This window comes from Papilio xuthus, unplaced genomic scaffold, assembly GCF_000836235.2.
Source record: "Papilio xuthus unplaced genomic scaffold, Pxut_1.1 DF825017.1, whole genome shotgun sequence".
Taxonomy (NCBI): domain Eukaryota; kingdom Metazoa; phylum Arthropoda; class Insecta; order Lepidoptera; family Papilionidae; genus Papilio; species Papilio xuthus.
Window position 1 is genome coordinate 7014130 of NW_013533632.1, and position 14468 is coordinate 7028597.

Below are 14468 nucleotides of genomic sequence, written 5' to 3' on the forward strand. Positions count from 1 at the left end.
ATTTTACATAAGGTTTAATGTTATAACAAAGAATGAAGATGTAAAACATTCTGTGGTGTGTATTATAAAAGGTTAAGAAGCTATTTGGGAACGGCCTACTTTTAGGATGGCTAACGAAACTTAAACTCATCGTACTTTTATGTTAATGTTTGAAAAAATTATATTGCAGGATAAGCTTTAAATTTACCCATATTTTAATAATGAAAAGATGACAAATACCATTTTTTTTGTTACATAATAACAAAATATATTTAAGCAAAAGGGAATATAGTCACGTGATAATAAAAGTAAACAGAAGTAAGTCACAAGACCAATGGACGTAGAAAATTAAATGGAATACTTAAAATTCAATGAGTAATTTCTAGCAAATTGAATTTGAAAGCAATGTCAACTAATCGAGAAATAAAGTATGGAACAATGATAAAGGTAAAAAGAACCTTATAGACAATTGAATATGATATCTTTAGTAGGAAAGCTCTCGCATACTGTCGCTGACCCTCGCACGGACGGAGCGACACGTGCTCGATTTTTTATGTCTTTGAATTGCAGTCGGGAAGGGGAATAAAGTAATATGTTTCGATTACCCGTGCTCCGGTTTCCTTTGAATTGAAAAATGCTTTCCAGTTCCCCTCTCTTTATACGCTCTCTGCATTGCTTATGTTTTTCTCCATGCATAGATAGCGTGTTTATATTTAAAGGTAATAGACGGCTAGTCTACTAAATACCTACTACGCGTAAAGTACGAAGAGCTCAGTGTAAAGTTCAACACCAATTCATTATAGGCAAATTAGATTACTTTATATCTTACTGTCCGTTTTAAAAATAACCTCTTAGGGAATTTTAAAAGTATTAATCAAACATAACATTTCTAATAGAAAAGCAGAAGTTAGGTGTGAATAACACAATGTGATAGGAAAGTGGTAATAATATCTTTGATAAATAACGATATTCCAGAGAAGTGATTAGGACAAGAGTTATTCTGTATGTTTCATTGTATCAACTTAACCAAGTCAACTGAAGACGCGGTCTGCTCTTACACTTGCTGACTCTGAGTAATTGTTGATTTTCTGCCTGTTAAGATCGGCTCAGCATAATGTTTGGCAAATGTTGGTAAATGTTGGCTCAATAGGGATCTGTTGTAGCTTGACTATTGTTTGCTGCGGATTACTCAGTGTTTGTGTATTGTTCTGAGGTGTTTGCTAAATGGTTAATTCGCAACTGTTGATTGAGGTATTCCCTACGAAAGTGTTTATTGATATTTTGAATAGTAACATAAAATACATTTAAATATTATTATTTACTGCTTGTAAGTTTGAGTAAGTAAGAGTAAGTAAGTAAAGACCCACCTCGTCCGATTATTCATTCAAATCCGTTCAGTTGTTATTTTTTAAATTTAAAAATCAATGTTTTTTACAGACATGTATGAGCGTACAATTTTTAAACAGTGTTAATTCAACGCTAGGGGCTTTTATACGTCACTGTAATTAGCGGACACAAATTAAGGGGCCGCAGGCAAACACTAAATACCTGGAAACTAGTCTAATGCTCCGCCAGACCGATATATATATCTTTGTCACAGTACAAGCCAGTGCCTGTATGCTAAGCTTGATTGCACAATCAACTTATCTAACCAAGTAAAATGAGCATTTTTATTGCTAACAAATGGCATACTATTTGCGTTCTTTTTTTTAAAAGAATTTAATTTTTATGTAATGGATTAAATTATGTTTGATCGATACTTAGGATTTAGGCATTGGGAAAGGCCTATGCCAAGCAGAGGACAGATAAAGGTTATTGATGATGATGACGATGATGAAGATGATGATGATAATTAGGAATTTAGTCGCACAATTTTTTAATAAATAATAATCATTAAATATAAGTCTTTCACGTGAATTCTGTTTGTTTGGATATTTAATCGAGAGTGAGTTAATGCGCCTCGAGCTTTGGAACATATTTGGGAAAGCCTATGTCCTCTATGGGCAAACAAAGGCTGATGATGATCTGTGTTGATTGCTATGGAGCATTGAAAGTCAACGGATTTTTATGCAGTTAAGGGAAAGTATCTGTGGCGCCAAATAATAAGACGTCTTCAGACAATTTTAAAAATAATTCGATGATCGGTTTGAAATACAAGAATTAAACCTACGTTGTAAAATAACCACTACCTTCGAGTACATTTTAACGCTTTATAAAATGTAAGCTTAGAAGAAATAAATCAGTTTTTTATTTATTCAACGACTGTAAAAAGGAGGTTAAATAATTCAGTATTGCGTGCGAGCAGCGACTTGCAAAAAAATATAGTGAAGGTTTTTATCTACCTCTGCTAACGTAAGTTTAATAATAAGGTTTATGTAAAAATTTAAACAAAGTAAACGGTTAACTTTAAGTTTTATCAATACTTAAATGAACACTTTCTTTACATTATGTAAGACATGTATTTACCTAGAACTTATACATAAAAAGTTTAGTATGTATAGTTCCTAAATAGATCTCTACGTCATACATATATCTTATGAAGAAGAAATAAAGTTAATTGTTATTTCTCTTTTGTCAAAGATAATGAGAGGGATGACGATATGTTTCATACGGGAATCTTAGAAACCAACGATAAATCGTTTAGGCTACATAAAGCTACAAATGTGTACATTTATGTTCCTGAGTAATTTAGAAAAATATTCTCCTGTAAATTGGGCAATAAAAATTGCGGAAAAATTATAAAACAAACTGTCGAAGTATTCTGATCGCCTAAAATATAGACCAAAATTTTAAAATGAGTTAAAACTTTCGTAATATAAAACAGTGAGGAGGAATTTCCTTTGGCTACAGAAAGTTTTTCCGGCGTGTAGTTTAAATTATGCAACAAGTTATTATTTTAATTTTAGAATGAAACTCACTTTGATGGAACGGATTTTGTTCCCGTTCTTGAAATTGTCTATTCATTACATTATTCTGACATAAAACTTTTTTAGAAGCGAAAATTTTTATTTTATTTCAAGTTTTAATTATTTTTTTTAAGTTATTTTAGTGTAGCGAATTAAGAATCAGTGACATTGTAATCTTAATTCTGTGTTTTGATAGCTTCGCAATATTTTCATTCGTACCAATAATGTTAAGCATAGAACGAAAGAGAAATGTTACAATTGTTAATAATCTAGCTGTCGCCCGCGGCTCCGTTCTCACGAAATTAAAAAAGTGCTTAATTAGTAGCCTACAGGTCTTCCATACTATGTTCTACATCAATGACAAATATCATTATGGTTAATTGAGCCGTTCAGTAGACACCTTCTATCTAAATTTCGCATTTGTAATTGTAGTAAGAACTATTATACAAATAGTTTGTCAAAAGTAGCAAAACATTAATTTATAATGTTTAAGAAGAACAAAGGCTGGAAACATCGTAATTGTGGTACTAATAAAGCCGTCGCTCTTAAACGCTTAAGAGTTTAAAAGGATCTTAATGAGAGGATAAAATAATTGTGGCCGTGAGAAACTTGCCCATCTGCTAATAATAAGAAGCGTGGTTTATTTGGGAAAATATTTGAGGCTTTAATAATCCAACCGTTAATTTGTTGATCGGTAAATTTATTTATAAACTTCATTCTAAATTCAAGTTTCACAATGAATACGTTTTTTACGAATCATTAGCTTTGTTAATTAACCGTACAATGTGGTCGAAAGATATAGAGACCTAATGACACGTTCCGATACTTTTATAACCTTTTCTCCTGAAAAAGTTTTATCTTAAAATAGCTGTCGCCCGCGACTCTGTCTGCGCGATATTAAAAAACTTATTATAATTAGTAACCAATGTGTTCTTCCAGAAGATGTTCTACATCTATGCAAATTTCAGCGAGATCAATACAGCTATTCTCGAGATAACTTCAAACATACATCCATCCAAACATTCGCATTTATAATATTATTAAGATGTATGTATGAAAATAACACCAACGTTTTTATAATATCATTGTGGTAATCTACGTTACTAAATTTTATACTCATCTGGGGCAAATATGTGGTTGAATTCGTCTATATTATTTAGATAGCTTTAATTTTTGCATCTTCTGTCTATCATCTAATCCTTAGCAAGAAGAAAATTTCAAGAATTGAAAACTATGGATATAATTTGTAGCAAGAATTAATAAATAATGATGTATATTTATTTCGTTGCTAACACATTCGTAAAGACAAATACTCAGAATAGAAGAGCTTTGAATGCACATATCAATACAACCACAAACATGGACCTAAAACCGTTTAACTGAAGTGTAGGTAAATTTAACCTCGAACACGCGTTGAATCATGAAACATCTATCCTTTGAATAGCTTGTTTGAGTGTTGGGCTTGTTACGAGCCGTGATCGTGGCCCGGCTGTCATTCTATCCACATTACACGTCACACGAAACGTACGTCGCAATTTTGATCACTAATGCGGTCGGTGGACCTGCATAGTGGCGCGTTTGAACGTAATCATTACTGCGATGTCTGCGGTTGGGGCACTGTCGAAATCTGTTAACAATTCCAGCCGCGTAGTAATTGTCATGAAAATCATCCATAGAGGAATAACGTTGTATGCCGATAATGGAAAGCAATTTGCCTTTCATGGCCTTTACTGGACGTAATTTTAACTAAAACATTAATTTAATATTAATAGCTTTTAAATTATTAAACTCTATAAAGTCAATAACGAACGACGAGAAAATTAGTGACTACATCTAATTCTTTAAACAAACTCTAGCTAGAAAATTGTTTTAAAACAGGAGGTTCTGTTTTTTATTTCTTTTTAATTTCTATATTCAAATATGTGAAAAGTGTTGCATGCTTGTTTATACTTTGTCGGCAACAATAAGAATGTTTACGTCAACTATGCCGTATGTAATATTTTGCTGAGAAAGTCACGAAACTAGCTTCGTTAGTTTAAGGCGAACGCGAGCATATTTAAACTAGATATGTAAAGTTTCCAGGACGTAATGAGAAACTTTCAGCCGCCACGGGAAGTAATGTCTGATAAAATATTTCTTACCGGCAACTTGAGCGTAAGTATTAACTCATTAGTTAACACTACTTTACTTAAGTTATAAAGGAGTTTCTATTAATTTCTTTAGTTGTCGGCGTCTTATGTTAAAAGAAAAGTGTTACGCTTATTCAAAAAATCTTACTAATTTTATAAATGCAAATGTTTAGATGGATGAATGGATGTTTGTTTGAAGGTATAACCGGAATGGCTAACCAGACCTCGTTGAAATTTGGCATATATAACATGGTCTGAAGAATACATAGGTTATGTTTTTAATAATGCCGCGCGGACGGAGTCGCGGGCGGCTGCGAGTATTTTAATAAAACAACAAAAATACTCCCTCCCGTAAACCAGAGGTGTAGGCAGTGACCACGGACTTCCTTTGATAGTTGTTAATTAATATAGTTCTCTGACATACTCCTACAAAGAACATATAAATTATTTAATTCGTGAAGTTTCTTGGACTTTGGGGTTTACAAAAGGGTTGTCCATTGCCGTAGGGCACGTAGTAAATTTGAACTTTGCAAGTTAGTGGTTCACAGTACAAATGAATTTGGTTATACGTCCGAGGTTGGAAATTAAATTAGTATTCTTATTTGAACTGAAATTGAAGACATGTTTGCAAAGTTCTTTCTTTAACATTTCATATTTATCGATGTAATCAAAAAAGTCCCGTAACTGAATGGGGTCAAGTATTTCGGCTCGCGATCGTGCCCTGAGATCAAAGACAACATCAAAGGGTTACTGAGCTCTTCAGAGCTTGGTTGGATACTATGGATCTATATCTTGTCCACACGCCAAATATTGCTAATTGTTTTTTTTTATAAGACAGGGGACAAGCGGCGGGAAAACCGAGGAATCAACGACACCCATGGACATTCGCAACACCAGAAGAACTGCAGATTCGTTGCCGGATTTGGAGAAGAAATGGTTTACTCGTTTCTTAATGGATCCTAAGGATCCAATGTTACGGATAACTAATCTTGGATGGAAGATTGAGATTGGAAGATATTAAAAATAGCAGATAGAATCTAGCTTCCCTTACAGGGACCGGTATTATTGTTTATTTACTTAATTAAAATACTTCTTACAACGTTATTTAATCAAACAAGAGAATATGAGATGTTACGTCTCATTAAGTATTAACGATCAATTGGCATGTTTTGAAGTGTAGGGGCGTTTGGCTCGGCGGTCCCTCGCGGGAAATCATCCGGCGACGTCGGCGCCTCTAGAGTGCATTAGTACAATACTTTACGAGCCAATGCCACTTTTACTGTCTATACACCGACGCTTCGTATTTCAACTGTATATTTATCCATCCGTATTGATGAAAATATTACGTTGATAGAAAACTGAGCACGTGTCAGCAGAAACATTAAACATTAAGATTAAAGTGGGTAATATTTTTGCATTTTGTTACATTTTATTACATTATATTCTTTATAAAATAAATAAAACTAATCTAGTAATCACTAAGGTAAAATAGATGAGATGTATAAAAAAGTTTGAAGCAAGTACGATAAAAAACAAAAGCCTTTTGGCGAAATTTGGCACAGATGTAGAATATAGTATAGAAGGACACATAGGCTACTTATTAAGTTCTTTTTTTAACTGCACGGACGGAGTTGCGGCCGACAGCTAGTAGTTAATAATTCAGAAGACAATCCATTAAGTTCAAAGTCGACGGAAAATGGACGTCTGTGATGTTAAAGAGTAAAAGCCCTTTGTACACCGCGAAAGATCATTATGATAAGAGTTAATTGAGTGCTGAATCTGTCGGGAAAAGAAAATGACAGCACAGACAAAGGAGGCTCCCACAACTAAGTAAATAAATGAGAAAAAGTCAGAGTATCTGTCTAGATTACCGTTCTTAGTTCGTTTTTAGGGTTCCGTACCACATAGAAATAAAACTGAGAAATAATACTGAACCCTTCTAGGATCACTTTGTTGTCCGTCCGTCCGTCTGCCAAGACTCTTTTTCTCTCTCAAAACCGCGTGAAGGTATCAAGCTGGAATTTATTTATAAGCTTTTCACAAAAATTATACAATTCTTAAGTTTCTATTAACTTGATACCCAAAAAAAACAAAGATTTTATTCAAATTATGTTGTCGAATGCTTTTAATTCAAATAATCTATGTCTATTTGTAAATCAAACTGTCCCTTTAACCGTAGGCTTCTAACGCCAAAGTTCTTTGAAACATATCGTCATCCCTGTCATTCCTTTACAAAACAGAGATAAATATATGTTTTAAATGGAGATTTTGGTCTCAAAAACTCACAGTAAGATTCGCTGTGAATTACATCGTAGATGTGACGTCATGTAATAGTTATTATCGTTTACTAGTGTATTGATATGTCGTGTATAAGCAATATACTCAATAAATGCATTTATCATGAGGCCAGAGCGTTGCGCTCTGTGCAGATTAGATTCGGAATTGGAAATTTGATTAGGTGACCGGATAATTAATTTTAGTTGCCTAATAGCAATCATCGACCGTAAACCGAGTTTATCTTTGTGTCTAGTCAACAAATATATTACGTATCTGATGTAATTATGTTTCATATTACAAAATTAGCGAATACAAGTTGAAAACACACAAAGTTCAAAACATTTTACTATTATTTATAGCTTCGTAAATTTTTGTGATAGTAACAAATGGATGTAACTTTGTAGGTACTAGTCATGTAGAAAAAGTCGTACATTTTTTACTATTTCCATACTATTCAAAACGTAAATAGGTTCGTTTAGAGAGTTCGGCTACAAGTACTTAGAAGTCCGATTGCAGATGAGTTTTTTTGGAATAAAATTTTGATTTACAGATGAGTTTTAATCAATCCATGAATAAGTGAAGATGGAAAGACTAATACGTTAAAAGCTAATGTACTTACGTGGTGTATAATATCCGTAGCGGCATAGAAACTTTCGTGGGGGTCCGGTCGTCGCATCATGTAGGGCCGTGGAAACTCGTTCTCCTCGTAGATTTCTATTGGACAAATATGTAAATTAATTATCTGTAGACAAATATAATAAAACTGTTTAAACATCCAAAGTAAAATGAATTATGTTTTGAATATTTTAAACAAGATAGATGATTTTAAGAAGGTTTTGAAACAACTATTTTCTAAAATAGTATTAGAGGGACCATTATCCTGCGCCGAGGGCGCATCATCTTTTCAATATGGCGCCTGAACAATGGCCGCCTTCCCGGCCGGACATCCGGCCGCCGTAACGAGCACACCCTATCTTACAGTTTTCTTTACAATGTTATCTAATGTCCGTATTCAATAATTTAAGGTACATCTGTTAATTTAGCGTTAAATATTTTAAACGTAATGCCTTTTAAGGTGGCTTGCTTATCAAATTGTTGAAAGAGAAATCATAACAACGTAATTGTGTTTCTAAGTAGCGTTTAAGAAAACATATTGCTCATGACTTCAATCATTTTACTATGCTTTCTTAAAACCAAGCAATTATTTTATAATCAAAGATAACAAAAAAATCATGATAAAATTATGATAAAAAAAATCGACCGTATAATACTGAAACCGCATTGCAGTTATTGAAGTTATTCCGCCAAATTAAAGCAAACATTTTAACTCACATTCTGTGTAACGTCAAATTTACTGTTAAAATATCTGCCGCTTGCCTCTATTCAATGAACAAAAGAATTGAAATAAGGAATCTTAAAACATTTCTCGATTCATCTCCGTTCTTTAGGATACTTCAATTTACTGGCTTCTTTACAAAATTCTGAGCATTGTTTCGTTTTCATCAAAAGACAGCAATAGTCTGGCACAGTAAGTAATCGAAAAGGAATATCACCGAAATATTATTGTGGACTTAGAAGATTTTTAATGAAAATAGATTTGTTAGTTAAATTATAAACATAAATTCTTTTTTATTAAAAAAAGAACTGTTTTACTGATCTTTTGTCATAAAATAAAGCATTAAGAAGACAATGTCTCGGGGTAATTTCTCTTAGGTAGCAGCTGCATACCCCACAGAAAATATACTGAGTACGTCATAAAATAAGTTCGTTGCCTACAAAATGGGCAGATTAGCGCACTCACATCATTAATTAAGTTGACTAAGCCTCGGTACAGCCACTCCTACCCCACCTGCGATATTAATAAAATAAAATGGACCCGCCCGTTCTGTTTACGAAGGTAATGTTCCAAGTATTAAAAGATGAAACGCGCGGAACAATTAGCCTGTTCAAAATTAAAATTCATCTTCGTAAATTAATCACGCGCTTATTTGCTTTGTTTTGTTTTAATTATTTTTTTAATTAATATAAAGGTAGGGGTGTGGTTGCTTTTTGAAAATCGTTGAAAAGACTTTTTTTTGAGAACAAAAAGGCTATCAATTTTACCAGCTTAAGCTGGTTTGGTTGAACTTTTTTGCCTTTCATTTAATTTATTATTAAAAGAAAATATACTATGTTAGTAATGTTTATGCAAAGTTAAAATAAATCTGAAATTATATTAATTACAAAGTTGTTCTAGAATAGGTCACGGAACACTACAAACTATTTTCAATGTTTCGATTTAGTTTGGCGACTCTAGTAAGTGCTTACGCGGCAACGAATTCCTAGTGTAAAGTAACAAACTGGGTCTAAGTGCGGGCCACTAGAAAACCTAACGAGTGCTGTTGAGGGGCGGGTGAAGTGTTTAGCGCGCTAAGTAGCGTCGCTTCTAACCGCTCGAAACGTTCGCAAAGACGTCTCGGCCCGGGATTAAAGTGGGATTTTCAATTTGTAAATAACCTAACGTTGATTAGTTCAGGAAATTGCTTAAACTTCTCTTGCTTTCTAAAGTTTTTTTTTAAGTTTCATCGCGTTCACTTAAATTTGAATTATATCTATTAACATTAACTTCATCTTACTAATATAAATACGAAAGTTTGGATGGATGGTACTACAAAATTTCAAACAGATGTAGAACATAGTCTGGAAGAACGCATATGCTACTAAGTTTTATTAATACTGCTGGGACGGAGTCGCTACAGATAGTGTGTAAATATTGTATCGTAATAATCCATAAACAATTAAAATTAACTGCTCCATATGAGTTGTGTGCAAGATACATCGTATAACAGGGAGCACTAATCAAAAGCTACAGCATACTAGATTACAATGAAAACAACTGCGGGCGTATTGTGCACTCTCTGTACTGAATGAAAACAAAACTGAGCACTTCCTGGGGCTTTTCCAAACAAAAAATAGCCTCCAGTAGTATGTTCATTTGGAAAAACATTGTTTACAATCCGAGGGAAGGTCATTTAATCACACCCGTAGGCTATTTGAGGATTTTTTAAATTCAAATTTGGTCGTAATTTCACCGTCTAATAATTTTACCTTAATTAAACATCAAACGAAAAAGACAAAAGACTGTTTTAATAGAGGGCTTCCTTGTATTAAATAATTAATAATGTACTCCACAAGGATCTGACAAAACTCAAAGGGAATTAATGCTTTTGTAAGGTTTACCTTTTGCGGTGCCTTTACTTAAGTCTTTTTAATGTTTTATAAAAAGTACTAGCTATCGCCCGCGAGTCCTTCCGCGCGGGATTTCAACAAAAACTTAATAAATAGTGTTCTTCCAGGGTTCTTCTACATCTATGCCAAATATCAACGAGGTCCATGTAGCCGTTTTAGAGATACTTTCAAACAAACATCCATCTATCTGAACATTCGCATTTATAATATTCGAAATAGGTATCGTAAAATTCAAAAGCTAAGACTATAAATGGATAATACTAAAAACCGAGAAAAACGTTTATTGTGCAATCTTAAGAAGGAAGACTCGAACGTCTTTGCTGAATAAAATAAATTGTATACAATTAACACTAATTGGAATTTGAATTGTCTAGTTAGTACAAGAATAATGGAAATCTGTTGTAATATTAAAGGCTTTTATTTAGTTGAATGGTAATACCAATTTAAAGTTTTCCGTTTCATCGATTATACTATAAATGGGAATGCGGGTAGCGTACTCTATTGATACAACCTTTGTGTACTTTCCTGCCCATTGTGTGTGAGCATGGCCGGAGGAAATTTTTTATTTCATTCTTGATTGCCCAGATTAATTGCGATTGTGTGTGATATAACGTTTATTGTTTGGATTAAACTATACTTTGATGTTAACAACTGTTTTATAGCGCTCATTGTATAAATCTTAGAAATGCAATTATTAAAAAACTAGACCTTTTTATGTATTGATGTTAAAGAATGACTTAATAGTTTTGCTGGTCAACTTTTGCTTGGATAAACTATCCTATCTCTTATGCTGGATACCACAGAGTAACGTAATTTTATTAAAATTGTTTTAGTAGTTACGCAGATTTTCATTGAGATACTGGATTTATATATAAATAAACTTACCATTGTACTCGTTTTGATCGGGAACGTAGCGTTTGTCACGGCGACCTAGGGTTTCTTTCCATATATTGTAGGGTTCGCGATAATCCTCGTCAACTATAGCCGGTCTGTGAACAAAATATTTACGCATTAGAATACGTAAATTAATAGTTACTATTATTCGCTAGCGATTATGAACATTTATCGAATACATTGCATAAAAAATATTGTAATAAACTGATATAAAAACGGCTAAACACTCACTATATTCGTCCGGTGGCGACAACAAATGTTTGGCCGTTTTTATATCAGTTTATTATAATTTCACGAAAGTTTGAATAATTTAATAAAAATATTGTAATTCGTTTTTTAATGTTCTCTATGTATTTAGTCAATTAGACATTAAAGTGCAAGTCATTTAACAATTAACAAAGGGAGGTCTTCCACTATATGCTAAACATATATAAATACTTATATTATATTTGTAAATATAAATATTAAGTTTATAGCTGAGAAGATGTTACTTCGTCAATTTGGTTAAAATTTACACATGTTAATTAAATTTGTTTAGCATTTTTGCACACAATTAAATCGAATACATTTTACAATAAACGATGCGCGACATATTTTTTACATACATACTTTATTTTTATGAATCCCAAAGAACACACAATAATTAATATCAATTTATTCATTACTCAAATTTTAAAAAAACTTTAGAAACATTTAAGCAATATTAGTCAAAATGTGTACTTTGGGTTTTTTTTCATCACGAAAAAATATAATGCACATTACATTCGTATATAATTGCACAAATATTAATATAGATAAAAATAAAAATAAAAAATCGTGTCAACTTATTGATTAAAAAAATGTTAAATGCATCTGAAATTAAATAATAATCAAAATAATATTATATAACCAAATTTTTTGTGCATGAGAAAGAAAGCTAAGAATGAACGTTTAAAGTTATGTTATGATAACTTATCGATGAGAAACTGTTGGTAGCTATCCAAAGCATTCACGGCGCGTAATGTGTTATTACGGAACTTTATAGAGCTGTTTATAAATTGCTCTAATTTAGATGTCTATAGAGCTGTAGAATGCCAAAATAGTTTATCGTAAAAAGATTTTTTTAAATTTAAAATAGTAGCCTGGTTTTAGTCACCTCTTTGATTATAATAATATAGTATTTTTATAAGAGAATGGGGATAATGACCGGCGGAAACACCGAGATCAACAACACCCATGAACATTCGCAACACCAACAATTGCAGATGCGTTAAAGCGCCACTATCCTTATTGTTAAGGGTACGAAATTGTCACCTGGTCGAGGGTTCGAATTCCGGTATTCCACTGTTAGTAAATTAACAAAAATATATATAGAAAACATAATTAAACATTATTTACCGTAACATGTGTATCGGTGGACAGTTAGCTAGCGCCAGTGCGAGTCGCGGTGTTCGTCTATTGTTTCTTGCGGAATTCCCACTTCTTAACGATGGACAAAACGGTTTCTTTAGCATATTCGGAATCCTTCTTCTAATGCGTTTCGTGAGTAAAACCGTAGTAGTAGCTATAAATATACCGCCACCGATAAGAGCACCGCAAGCGAGGCCGACAGATGTTCGTGAAGTGGAGTTTCTTTTCTTCCTCGAAGTTGGTGGTACATCCGTACGATAGTACTCGTCCAAGAACTCAATAGATGAGTTAACGACCGTTGGTGCTGTGGACAAAAGTATTTGTTAAAATTACTTAATATTCAACACTTATTTAATCGAATCCAGCTACTACAATTCATCTCTAACACTGTCAATAATAATGTGACGATATCGTGCCAACAATGCTTTCGTTGGTTATAACTTACTTCGTTTACATTTAAAGGAGGTCTCTATTAATAGAATAAATTGTTTATATTTTCGGCTGCGTAACTAAGCAGTTAGCGTTCCTGAGTAGGAAAGGATTCCAAAGCTCACACAAGAGTTATACAATGAACAAGAAATGAATAGGTGTCGAGCGCAATGCTAATTGTCCCTAAACAATGGGACACGAGACCTGTTCAGAGTCAGATGGTTTTGTGTCTCCATCACTCAGTACAAACCGTAAGCAATTTGATTTGTACCCGTCTACTAACTTCCCTTGTTTGCCTAATTGTTTTCCTTAATATGCATTTTACGTCTTTGACTTTAAATTAGTAATTATTTTCATCTCATTATTTTTATTAATTGATATTTAATAGCGACATCATCTAGGAATTTTAGTAACTTTGTCTATATTAAGTGAATATTAAAATACGCAATTTTGAGGAGATTTATTGTGTCGAAAACCATTCCTCATACAAGTATTCTGTTAATCTCTAGAACCTGTTACTTTTTTATTAATATAAGTATAATTAATAGTGTACATTCAAAACATTATTATTTATATTACGGACTTGTTAATTGCAAAACTAACGTAAAAAATGTAGAGTACAAAACCTACAACGCTAAAATTCCCGACTAAAGAATGTCTCGAGCTTAAGCTAGTAGTTATATTTTAAGCCGTGCATAAACTAAAGCTGGCGAAAGTCATATGTTTGTGTGTCAAACTGTTTAAACTAGGTCTAAAACTAAACCGAGGTGTGAGAGCATGGCGGAGTGCCAGTGTAATACCGAGTGGGTGCCAAGAGTCAGTTAATTCCGCGCTAATTTCTAATTGCGTTTAGGCACACTCTTGTCTTTGGTCAACAAAGCTATAGGTCGATAGAATAAAATGTTTTAAGTTTTAACTGATTAAAAAGTTGATTAGGAATCTTACTAATATTATAATTTCCAAAGTTTAAAGGTATCTCCGGAACCGCTAAACGGATACCGGTAAAATTTGGCATAGATGTATAACAGGTTACTAATTAAGTTTTTTTAGTTCCGCGCGGACGTAGTCACGGGCGACAGCTAGTTTAAGCCAATTTTCTAGTCAATCATGTTTTTATGTTGTTTAAAAATATTAAAAACTACTAGAATATTTTCTCTATTATTACTTTTTTTACAAATAGCTGGAAAACTAAAGAGTAACCACAATTTTACAGTTGAACTATTTCTATAATGTCTCT

General features: G+C 33.0%; 1 protein-coding gene across 1 annotated transcript in view; it reads right to left on the minus strand.

Moving 5' to 3' along the window:
• LOC106126117 (epithelial discoidin domain-containing receptor 1) overlaps positions 1-14468 on the minus strand; it is a 56369-nt gene that overhangs the window by 19518 nt on the left and 22383 nt on the right. The window contains exons 9-11 of the mRNA XM_013323583.1: positions 12791-13106; positions 11405-11508; positions 7911-8005 (exon numbers count right to left, since the gene is read on the minus strand). Coding sequence (XP_013179037.1) covers positions 7911-8005; positions 11405-11508; positions 12791-13106 — 515 coding nt within the window. The remainder of the gene's footprint in view (positions 1-7910; positions 8006-11404; positions 11509-12790; positions 13107-14468) is intronic.